Here is a 24,322-nt window from a genome sequence, read left to right as displayed (position 1 = left end):
CCACCTTATAGCCGTCTGATGCTGTTGTTCATCTGGCATTCAACATTCCTCGGTTGTAGTGAGTGGTAATTTGATCTACTGCTTTCAATCCATAACAAAATCCTCTGATGCTAAGTTTGAACTCAATCACCATGTTTGGACGCCTAAATGCACTGAGCTGTTGCCATGCGATTTGTTTTGTTACTTTTTGCGTTACCAAAGCCATTGGATGCGTGTTCTCAATAAAATGAAACGGGGGGGGGGGGGGGGGGGGGTACGGATTTGCAAATCAAATCCAGAACCAAGCCAGAGTTACCAGTTTCCACAACGACGTCGACTACAGCATGACAAAAACACAAAGTGCCAAGTCAAACCTTTAATAGCGTAGTTATGCAAATGCTGTTCACACAGCTTGGTTACTTTTGCTAAATGATCTCAGAGGGCCTGAGGGGAAGGAGTAAGGTTGCTGTCATCCTGTTAGTGAAATACCCAGAGAGTATCCCGCGTGTCTGCCTGGCGCTGGTAACCAGAGGGATAAAAGGCTTTACAAAGGTACACATAATGAGGCAGCTCAACATGAGACATCACCTAATGCCACACGGGGTATGAGACATGGCTGACACTCCGAAAAGAACCCGAGAGTTAATGCCTGTCTGAATCCGCCGGGCGCTGCTGTGATTCAGGTTTCCTGCCGGTCCGGAGGGAGGCATATTGACTTTCTCCTGTAGCTGATTTAAAAGAAAGTGCGGTTAAAGTTGTTTTTGTTGGTTAAAGTCACTGTTTGCATTTCAGATCTGGTTCTGCTTTTGTCCCTTTCTTTCTTTTTTTTTTTTAGCACTCAGGTTCTTTCATGGAAGCCTGCAGACAATGGGTCTGGTTACAGGATCTACTGTGACCGAATATATTCATCCTCCAGGACGGCTTTGAGTGATGCTGAGCATAAATGGATGAAAGAACTGCTGGCCAAGCTAACCTACGATGCAGCATTATTACACATTGATCTTGTTCACGTCTTGTCACGATACAAGCAAAACATCCGTGTGCATCTTATTTGGTAGACCGGCACAAAGAAGTGCACAGATGTGGAGTGGAGGAAAAGTGATAAGATAGTTTGTTTTTAACATTTGGGTTGTACAAACTAACGTGGACAAAACTGTTGCTACCCCTCTGTTAATGAGCAAAAAAACTCGCAACTTGAACCAACTTGAAACTGACAAAATTGTTTGTTTTTGATTTTTTGGTGGCATAATTTTAGTTTTACATGCCATTCCAGGTGGGGCACACAAAGACGTTATATATATATGTCTGTATCTATTTTTTTTATGTATTTTTTGGTAAAAACTGAATCACTTTGTGACTGTAAAACCTTATCTTATGTTTCAAGTCGCTTGGGGATTTCGTGGGCCATTTTTCTTTACATGTTACAGGCAAAAACCACGGCTACCCGCCCACCTCTCGACTCTCCACAAACCACACCAGGCCCGGTGTTCACACCTGTTCCAAAATGATTCACTGAGTGTAGCAAAGATAGCAGTCAGATTTACTGGGGGAAAAAAAGAGAAGAAACGGCAGAAAAGAGGAAGGAGTGGCTGTCACATGCTGATGCTAATGATGCGTTTCTCAAAGGTCTCTGCAAGATAACTTCACCCAAAGCGCCGGGCGATGGAAATCTGGTGGCTTAAAGCTGTAAGATAAAACTTAGCCTGAGAGCTAATGTGAATGTGGTATATGGGAAAGATTATTCTACAAGTTTATATTTGCTACTGGAAAAAAGGTTGAAAATGCACATTGAAAAACAGAAGTCTCACGAATGTCCTTCAAGGCTTAAAGGGGGAAACTCATTGTCCAACATGCAGTCTCGTGTAAATTGGGGGTTTATATATATGTCACCTATGTTGCACTTTTAGGTAAGATTTTAAGTTACATTTTATACAATAAAGGGAAGCCAAATGACATAGCATGGCTTTCACAATGCTAATTTTCCTACAAATCTAGTAAGAATTATTTATATTCTTACTTGAGGATTTTTTTATTTTATTTTTTTTCCTTTCAAAATTTTTCTATGATGACAAAATAATTTTGCCTCAACTACGGTACATGCAAATTTTAAGCTAAACATTTCAGGTAAAGCCTCACAGAAATCCTACTTTCACAGAAGTCTGAAAGGTCTAATTCCAAACGTCACAGCTAAAAAAAAAAAAAAAAAAAAAAATATCCCATACGTTGAACTAATCTGGATTAGTTCAAATTAGTTTTGTGTTTAGATTGTTTTCGAAGCGTTTGGTAGTCAGTGTGGCCCGGTCGCATTTTATCCGACTTTGTTGTTGATGTGAGACGTGAATCATGATTATACGCCAGGAGAATCTAGACGAGGTAAATCCATAAGTAAACAATGTCTGAAAATCATAATTATGAACTTAAGAAAGAAGTCTGTGTTATCAAAGCGCATCACATCACATTCCCACCACTCTTTGTCTCTGACTGCACATCCAAACAGACCTTCGCTCCAGAAGTTGCAGTCAATGCTCCAAAGAACGCCCTTGCTATTAGTTGTGCTTTTTTTTAAAAAAAAAAAAAATTAGCTTTCTTTGTCTTATCTTGTGACAATACTGCTCTGTCTCATTGCTGAATAAACTTTCAAACTGATTTATAGCCGTCTACTTCCATTGCTGCTTTTGTAAAGCGGTGTGAAGTGTGTGTTACTCTTCTGCGCATTCGGGTCGCTTCGTGACGACTTTCGCAGCGAAGTCTGATGGAGGTCGAGTTTGATCGGTGGTACGAACCACCACGCAAAAAAAAAAAAAAAAAAAAGTCGGATTTTAGCAAAAGTGTGAACGTAGCTTAATAATAAGTAAGAATATATCCAATTTTTTGTAGCGCTCAAAGATGCTTAAAATTCTGTTGAATTTCGACATATTTTCATCAACTTGATCAGTATCAACTATCCAGCCAGAACGTCTGGTCATGACGTTTAACAGAATGTAATTTGGGACAGAGGCATGAAACTTTATTCATATTTTATGATGCCGTTTGCATTAAGTGAATAAATGGGGGGAAAAATCACAATACATTCAAGCTTGTTTTTGTTGCAATCATTAAAGCTGTGTGTTGTATGATGATTTCTCCCTGGAGAAACAACAGGCAAAGATGAAACATTGAAAGTGATTCATTCAGAGGCGAGGATTGATGAAAGCTTTGCCCAAAGCTACATCCTGCTTTCTGTTTTAGGTCATTTACAGTCAATTTTGCGTGTTAGCACATCCAAGTTTCCTGCAGCTGTACAGTACAATAGTAGAGCAGCACAAAGGCCAAATTAGTCACGACATCAAAGTTACAGCCATGCGAAAGTTTAAAAAAAAAAAAAAAACAAAGCTAGCAGTGAGCTTCTTCAGGCAACATTTTAGTATATATTTATTTCAAGAATGATTTAAAAGTTGAACCAGTTTTCATTTTCAGCTTCTGCTCGGTTCCACACTACAAGCACATCTGACCTCTCCAATCTGCCACTGCTCTGCATGTTGATCTGTGTAAAGTCCCTGGTTGTTTCAGCCCTAATCCTCCACGTTACTACGCCCAAAGTCCCGTCCACACCCAGGTGCTTCGCATCCGTGGAAGAAAACCCGGATGACAACATTCTCTTTCTTTTCCTATTTAGGAACACTAAATGTCCGCGTAATGCCCCGAGGCGCCGCCAACGTTTTGAACTTCAAGACGCTCCTGGCGTGCGGTGTGATCGTTTGATTGGTTTTAACATGCCAACCCGCAAGATAATTCACTAGGAACAAGATGCAAATTCAAAAGAAACTGGTAGTAAACGGAAGCCAGCTCCAGGTGTGAGCGCACGCGTCTTCAGTGGACTTGGCTTTATCGTCTTTGCTCCGCTCAGCACTTTCGTCCTCGGTAGATAAGCAGTTCTTAGAAGCTGCTCACAGTCCGCAGGTTCTTAGAAACCAAACGCGTCATGTGTGCATGAAAACCGACCGAGATGTTGTGTTTTAAAGGTATATTATATATTTGCTTTTAAAAAAAAACCTTTTGTGCAGCCCTTTAACATTTCCATTTTGTCAAACTTCAATGAATTTTATGTGACAGAGAAACACACAAATGTTCATAATTGTGTGTAATTTTGCAACCAAACTCATTGAAAGTGTGACAAGTCTTCCCCCTTTTAACCTTTCTTAATTCTGGTATGAAATAGTAAAACAATCTTGAACTTCAGCTCAGTTCATCATTTTAAAACAGAAGTATATGGAGCAATTGCAAGGATACTAGGACATGGCTGTCCAAGAGAGCATTTATCGGCGAAACATTTGATAAGAGGTTCAGTGCTGAGGTAGAAGAGTCTGAAATATTGCCTGGAAACTCCACAGATTTAGTATTAAAGGGTTTTTTTTTTTCAAACCTGACAGACTCAGTACGATTGGGGGGGGGGGGGGGGGGAATTGCAACATTTGCTAGATTTTTGGCTGCTGCAGTTCTCTTTCACGCTATTTTGTGTAAAAGGATTCCGACCAATTGAAAAACTTGTTTCCCTCCTCGCCTGTGGTGGCGCTGCACTGGAAGAAATGACACAGAAACCTCTGAAGAAGACTTGAGCGCAACTTCCTTCTTCATAAAATGTAAACAAAAATGGAGCGTCGTCAAATTCTGGCGGTCGTAGGATTTCTCTTTCCTCTCTAATGAAAGACCACGAGCCTTTTCTCCCACCAGTGGTAAACTTGCGCGTTTGTTTTGGTTGCATTTACCCAGGATCCTCTGCGCTATGGTCCGCTTCCTGCTTTTGGAGCCGTCTCTGGTGTTCACATATGCGTTCGAACTGCGCCAGCGTTCGCTTCACCCAAACCGAGACCTCGGTCTGCTCTTTTTTTTTGGTTCGCGTCGGAGTTCAGCTGCGCATTCACAGCTCCCCAAACAAACTGGACTTTCGAAGCAAGTGAACTAGAATTTGATGAGAGCGAACTCAATAGTGCTGCCTGTGAAGAAAGAGGTTTGCCACAAGCCATTCAGTGGACACATTCAAGGCCGGATCTACGTGTGGGGCCGCTTCACGTTACAGTCAAGCGACTGAGAAGCTGGAAGCTGAGAGTTCGTGTCCGGGATTTCTTTTCTTTTTTTTTCTGTAAGCAAGCACTTCAAAAAATCCATGGTTTCGACTTTTGAAAGCTTTTCACAACAGTTTCTAGAAAATGAGTCACAACTGCTGCGTTCTATGTCATACCTAAGAGTCCAGTCATGTTTACCTTTCCCCCTCCCTGTTGCCTAACATGTAAACTTCTGAGCTTGGAAAACATTAGCCACCATGGTGGCTTTGCAATGTGACACAGTATTTTCATAAATGGTGGAGATCCCCCCCCCCCCTGAGCACCACCACCACCTGACACGCTCTAGATATGCCTCCCACGCCTTCTCTCAACGCAGCGCGGGTGGGGGTCTTTCTGGTCTCAAGATGTGAACAGCATACAGTACGATCTGATACGTTATGAATGAGACAAAGTAAGAACAGAAGCGGTGAGGGAGAGACAAAGAGTTGAGGTGGGCAAGAGAACAGGAAGGGGGGAGGAAGGTGAGGTATCAGGATGAAGGGGTAATAATTGTGGGGGTGGGGGGAGGCTTTATGTCTCACTTATGAAATATCAAATAAGCTGTTTGTGTTTAAACCCATAAACTAAATCGCCGGAGTTAATAATAGATATTGCATTTATGTAAACTAGTGCCTTGCATTCGTTCCGTATCGATTCAAATCTGAGCAACTCAACACGAAACCATCAAAAGCTGCGTTTCCATTCAAAATAAAGTTGCGCTAATTAAAATGGCAAAAATAAATTATTTTTGTATAATTGGAATCAAGGTAATTTTTCAGGGGTAAAAAAAATAACGTGTTTTTTAAAATTTTGATAAAACAAATTGCGCCAGGATGAGGCGGTTTTTCAGCCGCATCGAAACTCGCGTCACACGAGTCTCGTGATCAACTACGAAGAAAACGACAAGTAGCAGTGGGAGGAGGAGGACGGTTCGTGTTTTTTGGGCTTTTTTTCCTTCTTTTTTTCGGACAGTGTGCATAAAAAGTTGTGTGTCATTCAAACTCTTCTGCAAAATCGGCAACGACAATTTCCACAAAACGTTGCATACTCCAAAGTGTAAGGGGCTTGTCTTCTCCAACGCCCGAATGAGACGCCGACGTCTCCTCTGATGGCTGATGAGAGCTACCACCACGGCTGGATGATGAATAAGTCTCTTATTTAACGGTACACATCCGTCGCGGCCATGATTTTTGATAACTCGTCGTTTGAACAAGCTCATTCAAGTGCGATTTTAATTAAATCCCTTATTTAACTGAAGCAACACATTTGCAAACTTGTGTTTTCTCAACGTTAGAATAGAATAGAATTCAACTTTATTGTCATTGCACTGTCACATGTACAAGCAACGAGATGTAGTTTGCATCTATCCAGAAGTGCTCTACGAGATATAAATATTTATTTACAGATGTACAAGACTATGTATGTATGGACTATAAGGGGTTATAGCAAAGAGATATAGATATTGTGTATAATTTAGCAGGATGGCGACGAAGATCTGTGCACGTTTGCGTTGGAAAAGCAGCTAGTCGTTTGCGATTATAACCCAGTTCTGCACAACGTGTAAAAGAGTCAAACAGGAAGTTGAGACTATAATCAGCAGCCGGGGGACTTTTTGCCTGGAAGTGATCATCAGAACCTTTTAGCCGCGATTATCGGCAGGTGCGTCGCCGAGTCCAGATTCCGCTTCTGCTGATCGCACATCCTGCCACCTCACCAATCCTCCCTCATGAGTCATTATCCGAATAAGTAAGTAACTTATGAAGAGGAAGCCGACATCCTCTATGTGGCTGTGTTATCTACCTGCAGAGGGAAAATCCCTGATGACACACAGAGTGGACATTAGAGCAAAGGAAGAAGGAAATGGGATTTGGGATTTTACCAAGACACAACAAGTGATTTCTCCTCCCTTGCAGATGACCCTTTGACCTTATCTACCCTGACCACTAGCCATCTGCAGTTATCTATAAACTTTCAGTCCATTTATCCATGAATAACTCTAGAACAGAATGAAAACTTCTTCTCATGCCAGCTTTAAAGCACAAGCGCGATTTTTTACAGTATTTGTTTACAACGTTGTCTTGTAGTTGTGCGGGACGTTACTTAGGCCTCAATGTTTTGCGCTCGCAGGAAATTGTAACACGCGCCGCTTCCTCATTTGGGTTCCCACAGACTCTTGCGAATACACGGTTGCATACTTGCACGCCCGACGCATGTGCATGCAAATCGGTATTTTTATTCGACTATCGCAGGCAGCGTCGAGTGAGAAACAATTGAAAAGGACAACGTGTCAATCGACAGTCACCGTGAGGTCGGACTGTTTCTGCATGAGATCAAATGTCAGCGTGTGTGAACCGTGTGACTTTTTTTTCCACTTGTTGGCCCCGAAGTGCTTACTGGAAAAACACCGGGGCTTTTTTTTTTTTTTTTAAAGACCTTTAGCCCCATATGTGTCTTCTGGTCTGAACCACTCTGTTAGTAAATTGTAAAAAGTCACAGCGGTTGCTGCTCACAAACAGGAACTTTTGTTTCCTCTGCAGCAATAAGCACGGCATTGCAACACTGCAGGTCGTTAAGAAGCTGAACTGGGTCGTAAAACACCAAAATGATGTGAGTCGGTTTAAAAATGACTGCACTTCATTTGGGATTTATCTGCTAAAGCAGTTATTTTAACATGACTTTGTGTAGATTGTGTTTCTGAGTGACATTTTGCGAACTTTCCCTTGCAACCTTGCAACTTTACTCCTGCCAGAGACTCACTGAGAGCCATTTCGATTCACTCCATCCTATGCACTCTCTTCTTCACCTTTATGTTGCACTCTCACCTTCACTGTAATCTGTCTTGCTTCTTCTTCTCTCCTCCACCTTTCTTCTACCTCCTACTAAAGATTACAGCATCATCTGCAAACATCATAATCTTTCAGACTGCCCTACTTCATCCAGCCACCTTTCTGTCACCAGTAGTCTTAAAGGGTCAGAATTATGTATATTGCAGGCACCTAGTTCCATTTTATAGCACACTCAGGTAACTGCGTTACCTTCAGTTGTTATAAACATGCTACATATTAAAATATGCCTTGAAAGAAATTTGAATTTGCAATTTAATGCCTTGAAATTGGGCGTCTGTCTTTTAATTTAATGGTCATTGACAAAAGTGACAATAACAAAAAATGAAATCAGGCAAAAGAAACATTTTACAAATTCGTTTCTTTCAATAAAAAAAAAAAACTTACACAGCTTTAACAAAAACTGCAGGTGTGTGTGTGTCTGAGTCTGGTGAATTTTCGGTAAAAACGTGTTTGTTATTCTTTCAATGAAGTTACTCAAGTAAAAAAGTAAAAAGCCTAGTAAAAATATTCCTAAACGTACATTTTTTCAAAAAAAAAAGTTGCACAAGTACATGTAACTAGTTACCACCCAACTCCTGATACCCATAAATATAGTTTATAAAATGAAACTAATTTGTTAACATGCTAAAAATTCCCTTTCATAAGTGTAATCACATTTACACCGTCATTCGTCGGGTTTTTTCCTGCTAGAAACCAATAACGCGCGCCGACTTACTTGAATCGCCATGGTAACACGGCAAGACCTCTCACACCGGATGAAGTTACTCGGCCCCTCAAATCAGTTTCCGGGTGGAAATATTTGTTCATGAAGTGAAGTCTGCTTGCAAATTCATTGGGGGGAAACGAACTTTCCGGACAAAATTTAAGCTCGCAGAATGTCCCGAGGCTCGAGTGCAGGGTTCGACCGACACATCACCATCTTCTCTCCCGAGGGGAGGCTCTATCAAGTCGGTCAGTATCCTGGAGCTGTTCACGTTGGTAGGAGCCGCTTCGTTGGCTCACTTGTTTGCTTGCTAGCTAAATGCTCTGTCATGGTTCGCTGAGGCCGGCTCCCGGCTCGCATTTGACACCCGCCAGAGTGAAAGCAGAGTCGCTTATAAATGTGAAACATAAGGTTAGGATGTCCGTGCTGTTACATTTGCGTTTCCTTTTATGACGCTGATGTGTAACAAAGTAGCGAATGTTAAGAGCGAGCCTGCTTTGCTAGGCTAGTTAGCATAGTTAGCATGACACTTTACATGGCTTATTTACTACAGAGACAGCTTGCATTTGTGTTTAATATTTAATATTTCTAAAGATTTCTAAAGAGTTTATTTTATTGTAGTGTTTTCATTCTGTGAAAAAAACGTGAGGTGTTTATTATACAGTAGTTGAAGATCTGAATTAGCCCTTCGCCTCTGTAGCCAGTCATGGTGCAGTGTTTTCAGCTGTATGACAATCTTTTACTTCATTTTATTTCTTCATCTTTTTCAGAATATGCTTTCAAAGCTATAAACCAGGGTGGCTTAACGTCGGTAGCGGTCCGAGGGAAGGACTGTGCAGTTGTTGTAACACAAAAGAAAGTACCGGTGAGTGGAGGGATGCTTGCAGTTTCCAGGTCGATAAAAGATGTAGCCATGTTGACCATTTTCTTTCTCACTGCTCCGGTCTTCTTTCTTTCGACAGGATAAGCTTCTGGATGCCTCCACAGTGACCCACCTCTTCAGAATAACAGACAACATCGGATGTGTAATGTCTGGGATGACGGGTGAGGAATTGAGCATTAAGGTCTAATACTTGGAGGCAGAAGGTGTATACAATAAGTAAAGCTTAGCTTAGCATGAGTAGCAATGAGTTTTTTAAACCAACAACACACTTTCATATCAATAACCAATTGATATGCACATAACAACCAGTTATGTGCATTGATGTAAAGATGTAGGTACAAAAACTCATTATCTTATCTAATTATCTTTCCATATTCCACCCTTGTTTGTTAAATTTAAGTTAAAAGCAGAAATACTCAACATTTGCTGTATTAGACACACAATTTTACAATATTGTTTAGTTTTGCCCTTTAAAATAAGACTTGGGTTACTCAATTAAACGCATCATTACCTAATACATAAAGCTAGCACATTGGCAAGAAATATGGGGAAAATTGGCACAATTGAAACATAGAATTTTACAAAACCTTACTGAGCTGTTATGTTGGATACAATTGACTTTCTGCGTCAATTGTTTTATTTATGTTGACATGATGTAGGCTTTTCAACATGTAAAGGAAACATATGAGGCAGGTACATATTTTGTTAAATGTGTTTTTATGTCTCCTCTGAGACACGTAGACTAGCAGAGACAAGTAATTATGACTAGACTGTCATGTCTCCTGGTTGTTTAACTGAGAGTTTGTATCTAGTTAGCTGCAGGATTTTTGATGAGTCACTTTCTGCCATTTTTATGGGTTCTGCTGAAATTCCTAATTCTGAACCGTCCCTTTGGATGCGAAACCACAGAAAGGATCATTTTCAATGTGAATGTGAGCTGGTATGACGATAAAATCGTTGAGGCAAAAGTACCGTATTTTCCGCACTATCAGGCGCACCACATTATAAGGCGCACCTTCAATAAATGGCCTATTTTAAAACTTTTTTCATATATAAGGCGCATAGAATAGACGCTACAGTAGAGGCTGGGGTTACGTTATGCATCCATTAGATGGAGCTGCGCTAAAGGGAATGTCAACAAAATAGTCAGATATTTCAGTCAAACTTTATTAATAGATTAGAAACCAGCGTTCTGAAAACTCCGTTCATTCCCAAAATGAATAAACAGCTGTTTGATTATTTTCCCCAAGGTAAAGTAAGTGACGTGGTATTTTCATGACACAGTTTATCTTTTAACAACAGCAAGTTATAACATATAGTGGAGGGGAACTTTTCCTGGATTCAATAAACACGTAAAAAACAGTCTGATTCTGTTACGGTAAATCAAACGTTAGTGCAATCACACTATATATCCACTTCTGTACCATTGATTCGCTCATGTTAAATTCTCTCTCTGCTGCTCTATTCCCGTGTTCTACTGTGTGACTGATCGCCTTGAGCTTAAACTCTGCGTCGTAAGTGTGTCTCGTAATAGGAGCCATTTTGGGGTCTTTACACAAAACCCAGTGTGCACCGCGCGCTTCTTCTACGGGGAAAATGAAGTCGGCGGCTGCTTACCGTAGTTGCGAGACCTGCTGTGGCTCAATATTGGTCCATATATAAGGTGCACCAAATTATAAGGCGCACTGTCGGCTTTTGAGAAAATTGAAGGTTTTTAGGTGCGCCTTATAGTGCGGAAAATACGGTACTCATGGGCCAAGAAAGAAACAAAAAAAAAAAGCATAAAGTCAAGTAGATACGGTTGTCCAAGTTTTTTACATTTATTTATTTATTTGGAGGAAAGGGATATTTTAAGAATTTTGCACGTTTTCTGTTACGTCTAGTTTTTTAATTCTTTTAGGCTTGGTGGAACAAATTTAATCAGTCATTCCAACAGGACTTGGATCGCTTACTTTCAAAACGTTTCTCATATTTAGCTGAGTTTAATAGATTCAATAAAAGTTGATTGATCAAGTGCAGCAAAGTCGACTTTTCGGTAACAGACGTGGTTCTACTTATTATACAAGTTTGCTTGTATAAAGACGGGTACGTGTGTTGTGTTTAACATTTTCCTTTGTAGAAAAATTATGGAAATAACTTTTGACATAAATCCCTGAAACCTATATTAATTTAAACGCATACATTTTTTTTAGCCTGTTTCAAAGTGAAACTGGAAGCGAATCATGTTTTGTTGTCGTCGCCTCCCTACAGCTGACAGCAGGTCTCAGGTCCAGCGAGCTCGCTACGAGGCGGCCAACTGGCAGTACAAGTACGGTTACGAGATCCCGGTGGACATGCTGTGCAAGAGGATCGCCGACATCTCGCAGGTCTACACGCAGAACGCAGAGATGCGACCGCTGGGCTGCTGTGAGTTGACGCCCCGCGTCCCTGCGTGTTTTTGACCCTCAGAAGCTCCGCCCGGGAGTGAACGCGGGTGCGTGTCCGTATGATCGGCAGGTATGATCGTGATCGGCGTGGACGAGGAGTACGGCCCGCAGGTGTACAAGTGCGACCCGGCCGGCTACTACTGCGGCTTCAAGGCCACCGCCGCTGGAGTGAAGCAGACAGAAGCCACCAGCTTCCTGGAGAAGAAAGTAAAAAAGAAACTGGACTGGACCTTCGAGCAAACGATCGAGGTGAGGTTGTTCTGCCGACGTCGCGCAGGTTAATAAGAAAACAACTTGAATGTGAAAGTAGCTTGCGTAACTTGTGGTGGTTTCCTGCCTTCCTCTAGCACATTATATAACCATCATATTCTGTTGATAAGAAGCAGAAAAGCACTAAAGGTGTAATAAATCCACATGACTGTGATAAAATGAAACCTGACACTGCTCTCTCTCCTAAACCTTTTTTTTTGTTGTTGTTTTTTTGCTCCGCCTCAGACGGCCATTTCTTGTCTTTCGACTGTCCTTTCCATTGACTTCAAGCCCTCTGAGCTGGAGGTGGGCGTCGTGACAACACAGGAGCCCAAGTTCAGGTACATTTGCAGCAGATGATTGCTTCTCAGAAGTGAAATCAGAGCGCCTCAGAGGCAAACAGCATTACTGTCAGGCTTCTTTTTTTAAGAGTCTGTATTTTCTCATCAGTCTTGCACAAGTATGAATTCACTAGAGGTGCAAATCTTTCAATGTAGCGATTCTTAGGGTCACGATTTGATTCAGAAACCATTTTTAATCAGAAACCAGTTTTTCTGTTTAAGTTATGTGAAAGGAAAAGACGGGGTAAACAGACCCTTTACTGAAAACATTTCTATAATAACGTTTCATACTGCATCATATTTCTATCAGTTTATATTTAGACAAAAATAGGTTTGTGTATAAAATTCTGTCATTTAAATTCCCAGTGTTAGGTTAGCTTAGCTGCCTGGTCTTTTCTTAAATAAAGAAAAATCTCATTCAAAATATAATCTGACAAAAAAAATTATGCAGACTAAAATTGATTTTTGAGCATTTTGAATCGATTCAGAAATTCCAGGACTAGGTATGGCTTTTTTATTTTACTTTTGTCCAGAAACGTTTCTATATTTTAGTTTTTAGAACTACAAGAAAAGGAATTCATAATTTCACACACACACAAAAAAATATTTAAAAATCTGAATTGTGTGGCGTGCTCCTGTTTTCAATCCCCCTCAATCTTATCCTCCTAAAGTTTGCATTCAGTATTCATAAATGTTTAATTTAATCTCATGACAACTTTTTGACCTTCTGAACTGTGAAAAGTGGCAGTGGCAGCATTATGGTGTGGGGGTGCTGTCCTTCAGTAGGGTCAGGAAAGAGCGATGGAGCTAAATGTGGGTCATGCCTGCAAGAAAACCCTTTAGAGGCCTGATCAGACTTAAGACAAGGGTGGAGAAACAGCCTTTGAACATGAATAAAGGCATATTTATGTCTAAGAACGGCCTAGTCAAAGTCTAGACCTAAATCCATTTGAAAAGTCTTGGAGCTTAAACTGCAGCCAGAGATGTTTCTATGAACAGTTGAAAGCCATGTGTCGTTTTCCTTCTGATTTATGACCATGAGTTACTTTGAGTAGGCCAATCTCGTGAGATTCATGGTTGCAATTCGACAGCGTTCAAGGGTTATAAACGCAACCTGACGTTAGTCTGGGAATCCCACAAACGCCGCCGACCGTCTTTCTGCCGTCGTTTCCTGCAGGATCCTGACAGAGTCTGAAGTAGACACCCACCTCATGTCGTTGGCAGAGCGGGACTGAGCGGGCGCAGAGACGCCACCTGTTTGACTGACGCAGAGCATGATGGGAAGTGCAGTTTTCCCAGATGGAGGCTGGTGTTTATCTTTGTTTGCTGTACATTTATCCTTTCTCTCCCCCTCTCCTCCATATGATTTCATTCAACAATAAAACAAGTTTTTGGAGTAAAACACAATTTTTTTGTCCTATTCATTGTTCAGCATGCAAGCCTGTATTTAATGTTCAGGTTTGTTTGACAGAAGTGGAAATGGTTATGGGAACATGCAACTGGGCTTCCTGTTGTGGCTTTAGTCATATGACTCTGAAGTTATTTTACTACACTGTCACTGATTTGACCTCTTTTTTTTTTTTCTGAAGTACATAGATCACGACAAAAGTAGCTCATTTACAACGAACAGGAAACGTTCAGCTGAAATAGGGGAGAGTTTCTCTTATTAGCTCTGAATGGTTTTGTCTCTAAGTTGACACGTGGGCTTCCTTTTAACTGACAAGGTTCGGGATTCTTATCAATGAACGCATCGAGCTCGGCTCATTCTTTGGCTATTCTGTCACCGGGATTTATCAGAAATTCAAACAATGTGTCAACTTTCACGACATCCGCTTTTCTCCTGTACTCTCTGCGGGTGCATTTTTTTCCATTTTGGTACAGGATTATGAAATTTATCCCAGGAAGCGACCGACACCAGGAACCTACGGGGAATCCAACGTTTAAGATATTCCAGCTTATCTCCAACAGGAAGTCTTGTACTTCCCAGACTTGAACAGTTTCCCTGTTATGATACAGCAGTAAATCGACTCGGCTTTCTTTCCCACTCTTGCAAAAAAAAAAAAAAGGAACATTTCCTTGTTGCCGCGACTACCCAGCGGTGCCAGTTCCGCGGCTGCCGCTCGGAGTGGAATGTGAGCACGCCGTGTTCCTCCAGCCCAGGGACTTTTCAGCGCGGTGACTCAGAGACCCGCTGACCTCGCCCAACAAAGGAAATCCCATACTGTTCCTACCGGGGCTTACTCTGATCTTTTTTCTCTCTTTCTCTTTCTGAGTGACTCGGCCTTGTGGTTTTATTGTGAGAAATGACGCTTCTTACAAAGTTTTGGAAAGACCAGCGAAGAGTCACCCTTCATATGGAGGGAAATTCAACTATTGGCTCAGCTGAGGAAAAACCACGAGTCACAACTGTCCATGTTCATAGACTTTTTTTTTTTTTATTATTTGACTTTTTTCAGGATAATAGTGTTTAAATTCACACTTAGTACAAAAATAGGATCTCTGTATTTACAATATGTTACATAGCTTGCATTTATACAATATATTTATATTTTTACACAGTTGCGGACCATACGGAGGTCTCGCCGTGGTTGTTTTGTTCAGCAATCTTGACCGTACAACCATCTTCGTTCCCCGTTTTGCAGTCTCGGGGGGGGGGGGGGGGGGGGGCAGCACCCGCGTGCCTGAACCGTTGGAGGAGGGAGCGGGACATGGAGAGGGGGAGCTCGACCGGCTTCTGTACCCCGTTGGGAGCCGTTCTTCGGCAAACCCGTTAGCAGCTTGACGTTCGCACCATGAGCGATGAGGGTGCCTTTTCTACTTCCCGAACACTATGTCGTCATAGACCTAAAGAGATGCAAGACAAGAACTCATGAGAAATCCTGCTTTACTTTGGAAGATCCTACTATATGAGAAGTGTTATCTCAGCGGCGCCAATCCGATAAAGACGCTTACCTCATCCTCCAGCAAATCCAGGTCCTCCATGTCGCTGTCGTCTGACTCGCTCTCGGGCAGCGCCCTCAGCTCCAGCGCCGTCCGCTCGTACAACTGGCAGCGGATCTCGTCGTTCTGCCGCCCGTACGTAAGGTGGTACGGCGTGAAGCCTCCGTAGTTCTGGCAGTTGACCTCTGCGCCAAGGTCAAGAAGGCATCGGACTAGCGTGGGGTTCTGCAGATCGACAGCCAAGTGGAGCGCTGTCCGTCCACTGCAGGGTTCCTGGGGGAAAACCGTAAAAGCCAACGGTTAGATCCGTGTTCGGGTAGCGGTTTCGGAAAGACGTTGTGGAGTTTCGTCTGGACCGAGACCTACCTGTTGGTTGATGTTCGCTCCCAGCTGAACGAGGCTTTCCACCAAGGAAACGTAGCCGTTAATGGACGCCAAGTGGAGGCAGTTGTGTCCTGGGAAAGGCGGAAGAGAAGCTCTGTTAGGGACCCGACTTCGAACACGTTCGATCGAGGTGCAACAACTCGCACAGGTCGATGCTTACCACTGTAGTTGGGGACCGACAGGACGGAGGTGAGGTGGCGTTGGCAGTTCTGGGTGATGACGCCGAAGCACGCCATGGAGCCGCGTCTGCAGGCGATGTGGAGAGCCGTGTTGCCGCTGTTGTCGGTCAGCAGCGGGTCAGCGCCGGCTTTCAGGAGACAGTCCACCAACTTGGGCTGCTCGGTGATCACTGCCAGGTGGAGGGCAGTCTGAGGAAGAGGACACAGTTATTTAGGCGATGCATGAGACTTAAGGTGAGGCACATGTCAGGCTTCTGATCAGCTCTAAAGGGGATGATGTTGATTGTTACCTGTCTTTGGTGGTTCTGTTTGTTGAGGAAAGAGTGACATCTGGACAGCTGGATCATCTGAAGGGCATGTTCAGTGGCTTCATGAATGATGGCCAAGTGGAGCAGCCTGTTGAGAGGAGGAGGGGGAGAGGGAGTTTTGTTAAAAGAGAGCTTTTAAAAAAAGAAACTACACACAGGGGGAAGTGGTTTCAGTCATATAAGAGAGAACAAAGGCTGAACAGCGGAGCGTTTCGCAACAGTGGAGTTTTGTCGGGTTATTTCCACCAGTTGTGGCTTGACACATCTGATGCTTTATCAGTTCCTGGCATCGGGCCAGGGACTTTCCTGACTGCGCAGAGCGGACTTTAGCGCCGCCCCAGACTGCGCGCACACCCCGCACTGCAAAAACTCCTCAGTGCCAGTTTACACGCACTTTTTTTGTTGTTGTTGTCCTTTGTTTAAAACTTGCACTGTTTGTGCAAACTTGAACCTTCCCGGTGCGATTTTCTTGTTTGTTTGTTTTTTTTATTTGTTTTGCAGCTTTGATCAAATCGCATCCGCATTTACCAACTTCTCCCCTTTTTGAAGCAATGCGCGCAAATTTCCGGAATTTAGATGTTTGTTTGTTTGTTTTTGCTTCTCTTTTTGTTTTTCCTTTTGCGCAGATTTGCAAAAAAAAAAAAAAAAAAAAAGCAACAAGTACAGTTCAAAACTCCACTTACGTGTCTCCGTCCTCGGTCACCGCGTCCCTCCACGGCTCCCACTCCTCCGTGTTCTCCTCCTTGCATCTCACAGTCAGGTCCTTAAAGTCCTCGATCATCAGGGTTTCGTCCTTTAAGGAGTCCACGCCGCTGTCCAGGCGGTCCTCCAGCATTTTCCCCTGCTTGCTGTCCAAGCTATAATCCATTTGTCCGTGCATTGCGTGAACGGCCATGTTGACGTTGAGAGCGCGCTTATCGGGTCCGCCGCGTCGAGAGGTCAGGGTAGATGTGTCTGCGGAGGGAGACGACGAGCCTTTTTGTGCGCTCTCAGGGGCGGAGCCACAGCGGGGGATTTCCGACTGAGTTAGAAACGGCACAAGGGAAATCACATCGGAGCCGTGCTTTTGAGAGAAAAATCCCCCCCCCAACTCTCCAAAGGAGACTCAGAATGAAAACCTGTAGTTTCCTATTAGACACCTATTTTCTACCTGCTCGGGGGCCACATGTCTTCAATGAGACGCGACGGGCATGAATGAGAGGCAAAGACAGCCCCTGACTGGCTCTTGAAGAATTCCCTTCGCGCTCGGGGGAAATTATGTGTTTCAAGTGGCTGACCGAAATGCAGCGCAGCATCATTTTTCCCTCACTTGCCGAGTTTAAAACGCGGCGACGCGAGACGCCAGGGGGCCCCGAGTTTCCAGACTTTGACAATTCACACCGACAGTGTAGGAATAACCCGAAGCCGCATCGTCTGCCGCTCTGGTTTGCAAAATTAGTTTGGGTCCAGCGGTTGCCGCAATCACCAAAATCACCAAGTGGATTTTTTTTTTTTTTTTTTTTTTTTTTTTTTACAGCAAAAAGGAAGAAAAAAAAAAGTGTGATATTGGGATTGATTCCATGAGCAGTGCATGTTTTGGTAAATGGATTTTCTCCATTTATACGGATGGAGAAAATCCATGTTTCCGAATTTAACATTTTGTGCTGTAGGCCTACATAAAGTTTTTAAATTCAAAAACATGCTTTTGTTTTGTGATCAAATCAGATGATCAAAAAAAGTAATTTTTTGGTCCACCCCCGCTCCCCATAGGCGTAAAAATTATAAAATAATAATAAGAAATGGACCATTTAAGAGATACAAAAATCGTCCTTGTGACATCAGTTTAGTTCAAATCAGATTCACATTGCCATAATGTAAAAAGAACCAAAAAACTTTTCTGTGCAAACACGTGAACATTTTATATATGTGTTCATTTTACATATTTACATATTTATTTTCTAGTCTGGAAAAAAAGACTAGACGTGCATTGGATGGTTTCTGTCTAGAACATGAAAAATTGACACATTTTTTTTTCTTTTCTTTTTCTTGTTTTTTTACTTGTGCGCTTTACCAGAATTTTGTTTAAAAACAAAAAAAAAAAACAACCTTTCAGACATTTCAAAGATTTCACGATGCCATGCACTACACAGGTTCTCGGGGCCTTTGAAAAAAGAGGAAAAATTCCCACAGCATCACAGATCCTCCGCTGTGCTTACAGCAGTGGGCCTGAGGTGCTTTTCAACAAATTCACCTTTTCTTGCAACCCAAAGTCACTTGAAAAATATCTTTAAAAAAGAGAAAATAGAAAGTGTTCATCTTAGTTCCATACAGTTCCAGTTAAATTCTCAGTAGAGCTTAGGAAACTCCATACATTTATATGTATGTGAACTCTCTCATCAGCCTGCACAGTGTTCTTAGTGGTAAAACAAATATGGGTCTTTTGGCTTAAAAAAAAAAAAAGGTCCCTTGTGTCACATCATATATATACCCAAGTGAAACAGGAACTAATAGAGATGGTCCTGGAACCTCTCATCAACTTACTAAAACATGGATTTAAGGGAATATTTAGGAGTATAGTTGTTTCACCTATATTTTCCAATTATTTCTCAGCATGGGGTTCCCCCCCCCCACTGACCTTAACACTCCAATATGTTTGGATTTTTCTGAATTTTCCTGTGTAAAATTATGCTGCTGCAGCAAAAGTGGAATTTACTTTCAGGGGTTGCGAACTGATGTGTCACAGGCAACTTCTGAAAAAGTTCGTCCAGGGGACAAACTGCGTGCTTACATTTCCATGTGTTCCTTTTGTCAAATAGATTTGAAAAAAATAAAATAAAATAAATAAAAAACACACAGTGAAGCTTTAAAGAGACAGAGGATTTCCTCGCTTCTCCTGCTTCTTTGTTCTTGGGAAAGAAAGACAGACAGCTGGTTGCTGGGGGTATTCTCTAGTTAGTGCCACCCTTTTGAAAGCAACAGCTGTTCCACAACGGCGACAGTCTGGAGTTACCCACCTAGTCACGACTTAGTTCCAGCTCAAGGCAAAAACCTGTGCAGGAAAATACTAAAAGTACAAGCCAGAAATTATTTCTTTTGGTAGGAAATTCAAACATGTCCCTGATGTGAATATATATATATATACAGTACAGACCAAAGGTTTGGACACACCTTTTAATCCAATGAGTTTCCTTTATTTTCATGACTATTGACATTGTAGATTCACACTGAAGGCATCAAAACTATGAATAACACATGTGGAAATATGCACTAAACAAAAAAGTGTAAAACAACTGAAAATACCCCTTATATTCTAGTTTCTTCAAAGTAGCAACCTTTTGCTGTGATTACTGCTTTGCACACACTCTGCATTTTCTTGATGAGCTTCAAGAGGTCGTCACCTGAAATGGTTTTCACTTCATAGGTGTACCCTGTCAGGTTATATATATATATATATATATATATATATATATATATATATATATATATATATATATATATATATATATATATATATATATGTGTGTGTGTGTGTGTGTGTGTGTAGTCACAAATGTTTCCCCTCCTGCAGAAGGAAAGCCCTCAGTGTTCTTAGCTCTAGTGCGTGACACAGCTACCTGTCTGGGCTAACCCACATCCCTCTTGACATTTAAGATTAAAAGAAGAAGAAAAATTCCCAGGATCACTTTTTGTTTGCTTTGCGCAAAAAGAGAAAGAAAAAGGTGAGGCTTGGCCGTAAACATAGCAACGGTAACCAAGGAGCGCGATGCAGTCGCACCTCTGTGAGATACACACACACACACACACACACACACACCTTTGCCACACTAACCAGAACGCACGCACACGTCGATACCCGCCCAGAACGGGGCTGTGGTTACCCTGAGATCGCGTCTGACATCAGATGAACGTCAGTTATGTAAGCACGCGCCGTCTCCTCTCTGTCTCCGCTGAATTCCGCACATTCTTGCGCCTCCGCCAACGATCATAATGAGGAATCTGGGGACAAACTGTTCTCTCTCTCTCTCTCTCTCTCTCTCTCTCTCTCTCTCTCTCTCTCTCTCTCTCTCTCTCTCTCTCTCTCTCTCTCTCTCTCTCTCTCTCTCTCTCTCTGCTGTGATTTTTCAGATTGCCTGCTTACATTGTCAGATATTCAGCCCACATGAGAAATACTGGAACTTCCACTTGAAAATGTTTTTTTTTTTTTTTTTTCTTCGTCGTCGTTTTCAAGTGTCCCTGTCCATATCTGCTCTGTTTACCCCGCCGGTTGCCTGGATACAAGCAGCTGAGAGCGCAGGTGCTGAATCAGTTGTGTAAATGTGCTGCGCATTGCCCCCTATCTGCGGACTGGGGAAGTGCCGCGTCAGCATTGGTCAGCTGATGCAGTCGGCTGACCCCGTAAAATACTGTAAAAAATAAAAGAACTTTCCCAATTTTTCCCTCATATGGTCAAAAAACAACCACATGTATACTTGACTGCTTAAATTTTCAGCCACACAAACGGCTTTTTTGTACTTTGAGACTTTCCCATTCACGTGTTGGACTCTTGCAAAAAACAAAAAAAATACTAAAATAAAAAATTGCCTTAGTTCTATGGCACATTCCATAAATATGAAACTTAAACTTTGAAAATGTCCCCCATTCATAATGGATGTGTTACATTTAAGTGAGAAAGGCCAGGGGTGTCAAACTCATTTTCAAATCAAGATCCTGAATGTCCTTAAATTGCTGCTTGTGCCAGAATGTATTGATAAAAACCTGTAAACAAAACAGCTAAAATATGAGTCAATTCTTAAAATTAAATAATATTGAAAATCTTTCCAGTACCTCCAGGATTTTAGAATTGTTTTTGTGAATTTTTTTGCAATAAAAATCAAAGTGTTTTTGGTACTAATTTAGAAATGTTTGCGCTTATGTATGATGGTAAGTGTGACGTTATTACTAACTTGATGTCAAGTTATGGATTATAACTTGACATCAAGTAAAGCAGACGCAGCTGGAAGAGATACTGCCATCTGCAGGTGGGAGTAAACAGTCAATTTCCACGATAATTCGCAAGAAACTGGAGGGGCTGACTGATGTAATTTGGCAGTAAATAAATAAAAACTGCTTTGCTTTGATTGATATAATAATATTTCAGCACAATGTTATCTTGACGGTTCTATTTACGTGTCCCGTCAGTCCAGAGGGCCACGTAAAAACGTACGGCGGGCCGGACATGGCCCGTGGGCCTTGAGTTTGACACACGTGAGATAAGCGGATATAGAAAACGAAGTGGTTCGATTCTGTAGGGGGCAAAAAATGTGCATTCAAATAAATAAATACAAAAATTTTCTTTTATTTCAGTAACAAACATACGGCAACAAGTGAACACACATTATATAGCCTAATTAAAGAGAAACTGATCTTGCAGGTTTTATTTTTGTTATTTATGATGCTTTTTACACACAAAGATTTGCTTATATTTGTAATCAAAATGCAGCTAATATGGCACTAGCATAACTATAAGATATAAACACAGACAACTGCTGCAGTCTACCAAAGACCAGCTCAAATGCTGCAGCAGTTTCCTGACAACAACATTAACCTCATGTTACGCTATGCAGACACTCTGTCTTCACTGACCTGCTCCAACCGATAGCAGGTTGACCTACTTTCTGTTTAATCAGGCTAACAGCTGGGGATACTTATTGGAGTATTGAGCGCTCACAATACTCCAAGTGAAACAGTTGAGTTGTACCTATGGAAATAAATAAACGAAATATAAGATGGTGACATCATCTTAAAAGGAACACACACCCCATCCTGATGCAGTGACATGCAGTAAATTCGGCTTCATCCGTCCCAGTACGCACCCGCCCGACAAAAGGAAGGAGTGTGAATACGAACTCATCCTTGAGAGACATGATGCAACATGATGTCGTACGAAGTCCACGTACCGTGCTTACCCACGTAGCACATGCTTTCCTCATACGCCACAACGGAGCGGCAGTAAATCTGCAGAGGCTTTTCTCAAGAAGAGATGATGACATGCCTCACTGACACGTAGAAATATCACATCATGTATTATGTTAGGATATTTTTGAACACGGCTTGTATTGCTTTACGTTTGGTTATATTTTGTGTTAGCGGTAATCGTACGAAGCTTGGTATCTTTTTGTCAATAACCAAACAACTGCAAGACTCGAGGGGGTGGGGGAAAGAAATTGAAATGTGTTCTTTGATCACTCATTTCGCTCTACTGATTATTGAAGATTATGATGCAGTTACATCGTCCGGTTTCCCTTTTTCTTTTCTCTTCTTCTCTTTTTCCAAAGGTGGTAAACTTGTGAGTGGGCAGGGTGTGTGTGTGAACGTATATCTATTAATACTGAAATTACATTACTGCATCATGGTTCAATGGTGAAACTGAAACGTGTGTAATATCTGGAGAGCACGGACTGTTGTCACTTCAAGGAACACATTGACATTTGTGAAATAAGTGAAAGATTTATTCACCACCCAGCTGTTTATCACCATCCCTTTTTTCACGGGGCGCTAATGTTAGGTGTGAAGATGTAAATGTTTGAAGACAAGGCCGTTGAGATACAGTTAGTTTGATATTTAGATGTTGGAGACTTGATGATTGAGCTTTTTTTTTTTTGCTTAGAAGAATTCCTCTTTTTTGGTTGAGTTTTAGACGTTTTGCTCCTTAGCTTCAGGACTGGACTGAGAACTGCTGACATAATCTGGATTATACGCAAATATTAGATTTAAACTAATATATGCAGCCTCTGGCGTATATGGCATATGCCAGATGCTTTATATATATATACAGTATATATATATATATATATATATATATATATATATATATATATATATATATATATATATATATATATATATAATTTTTTTTTTTTTTTTTTTTTTTTTTTTTTACATGTGTTTTTCTGAAGAATAAAGGAAAAATACATAAAACAACATTAATTATTCAATTTATATCGCAAGGAAAACTGGAATTCAGTGTCTGAGCAGCTTGAAGAACAATTTGTGAATTGTCTCAAATGGATCATACAAAACAGTTTAACCGTGACCTGGAGCTCATTTTCTGTTTTGAGCTTTGCTTCCTTATTAGCAAAGGAAGTGTCTAAAACTAGGCAGACAATATAATTAAAACAAATAGGTTTTTTTTTTTTGTTTTTTTTTTTTAAAAAAAACAACCTTTCCTTGATGCAAATTTTCTAAACTAAGTAGTTAAAGGATTCTTGCATAATCCAATCATCCAATGAGATACGTAACAGTATTTTTTTTTTGTTTTGAACTCCTAGTTTTTCTGAAACTGCTTTAAGGAAGTCATCACAACATGGCTCCTCTATTAACCCTTTAACAACGATCTTACCAGCGTTGCTCCAGAGACGTACCTTCTATAAAATTCTATACATTGTTGCGCTGACATGGCCCACGTTAGTTTAGTCAGATATTTGAAAAAATTATACTTTGTGAATATTTTATTCAAATGTTGTGCTTTAGCCATAGGACCTGTTTTATCCCTCTTCTCAAGAATTACTGAAGCACGTTTTGAACGCGATGACTGTAGCCACCTCCACAATATGTGAGATTTTTTTTTAATTTTTAGTCACATTTCTGAATGTTGCTAAAAACAGCTTCAGCTTCCCAGATGTGTGCATGTCATTCATGACAGATTCCCTCCTTTCAGGAGGAAGCTTTCGCTCCACCTTACAGTAACTGACAGTCAGCCCAAGCCGGTACGTTTCTGGTGTGGGTGCCGTGACACAGCAGTTCAACACCCACATCTTCACAACCTTCACACCCATCTGATAAAGTGAAAGGAAGCAGTGTTTTTTTTTTTTTTTGAGGAACGAAATGTTCCTGCAACACCCTGCCAGCGTGTTGCTTGTATTCAGGGGCGCTTCGGGGGAGTTTTTCAAACGGCTAGCCCAGTGAAAACCACTTAGCATCTTGGAGTAGCAGAGGAAAACAGAAAAGAAAACAAAGATTCAACTGCTTAAATCTGCTCTCATTAG

At 41.4% G+C, this 24,322-nt stretch overlaps 2 protein-coding genes across 2 annotated transcripts; one reads left to right on the top strand and one right to left on the bottom strand.

The window, feature by feature from the left end:
* The first annotated feature begins 8,674 nt into the window (after positions 1 to 8,674).
* On the top strand, positions 8,675 to 13,915 carry LOC102217550 (proteasome subunit alpha type-6). Its single transcript, XM_005810893.3, has 7 exons — positions 8,675 to 8,857; positions 9,380 to 9,474; positions 9,572 to 9,653; positions 11,743 to 11,898; positions 11,989 to 12,167; positions 12,414 to 12,508; positions 13,686 to 13,915. The coding sequence occupies exons 1-7, from the start codon at positions 8,782 to 8,784 to the stop codon at positions 13,741 to 13,743; spliced, it is 741 nt and encodes a 246-aa protein (XP_005810950.1). The 5' UTR covers positions 8,675 to 8,781; the 3' UTR covers positions 13,744 to 13,915.
* A 1,017-nt stretch (positions 13,916 to 14,932) lies between these two features.
* Positions 14,933 to 17,286, bottom strand: LOC102217801 (NF-kappa-B inhibitor alpha-like). The gene is made up of 6 exons (XM_005810894.3): positions 17,003 to 17,286; positions 16,302 to 16,407; positions 15,993 to 16,200; positions 15,815 to 15,903; positions 15,461 to 15,721; positions 14,933 to 15,352 (listed from the first exon to the last, which is right to left on the bottom strand). Exons 1-6 carry the CDS (start codon positions 17,212 to 17,214, stop codon positions 15,323 to 15,325), a joined length of 906 nt encoding a protein of 301 aa, XP_005810951.1. The 5' UTR covers positions 17,215 to 17,286; the 3' UTR covers positions 14,933 to 15,322.
* Between the last annotated feature and the right edge of the window lie 7,036 nt (positions 17,287 to 24,322).

This window comes from Xiphophorus maculatus, chromosome 15 (genome assembly GCF_002775205.1).
Source record: "Xiphophorus maculatus strain JP 163 A chromosome 15, X_maculatus-5.0-male, whole genome shotgun sequence".
Taxonomy (NCBI): domain Eukaryota; kingdom Metazoa; phylum Chordata; class Actinopteri; order Cyprinodontiformes; family Poeciliidae; genus Xiphophorus; species Xiphophorus maculatus.
Note: the sequence above shows the minus strand (reverse complement) of the source record. Positions and strands in the feature narration are given on the sequence as shown.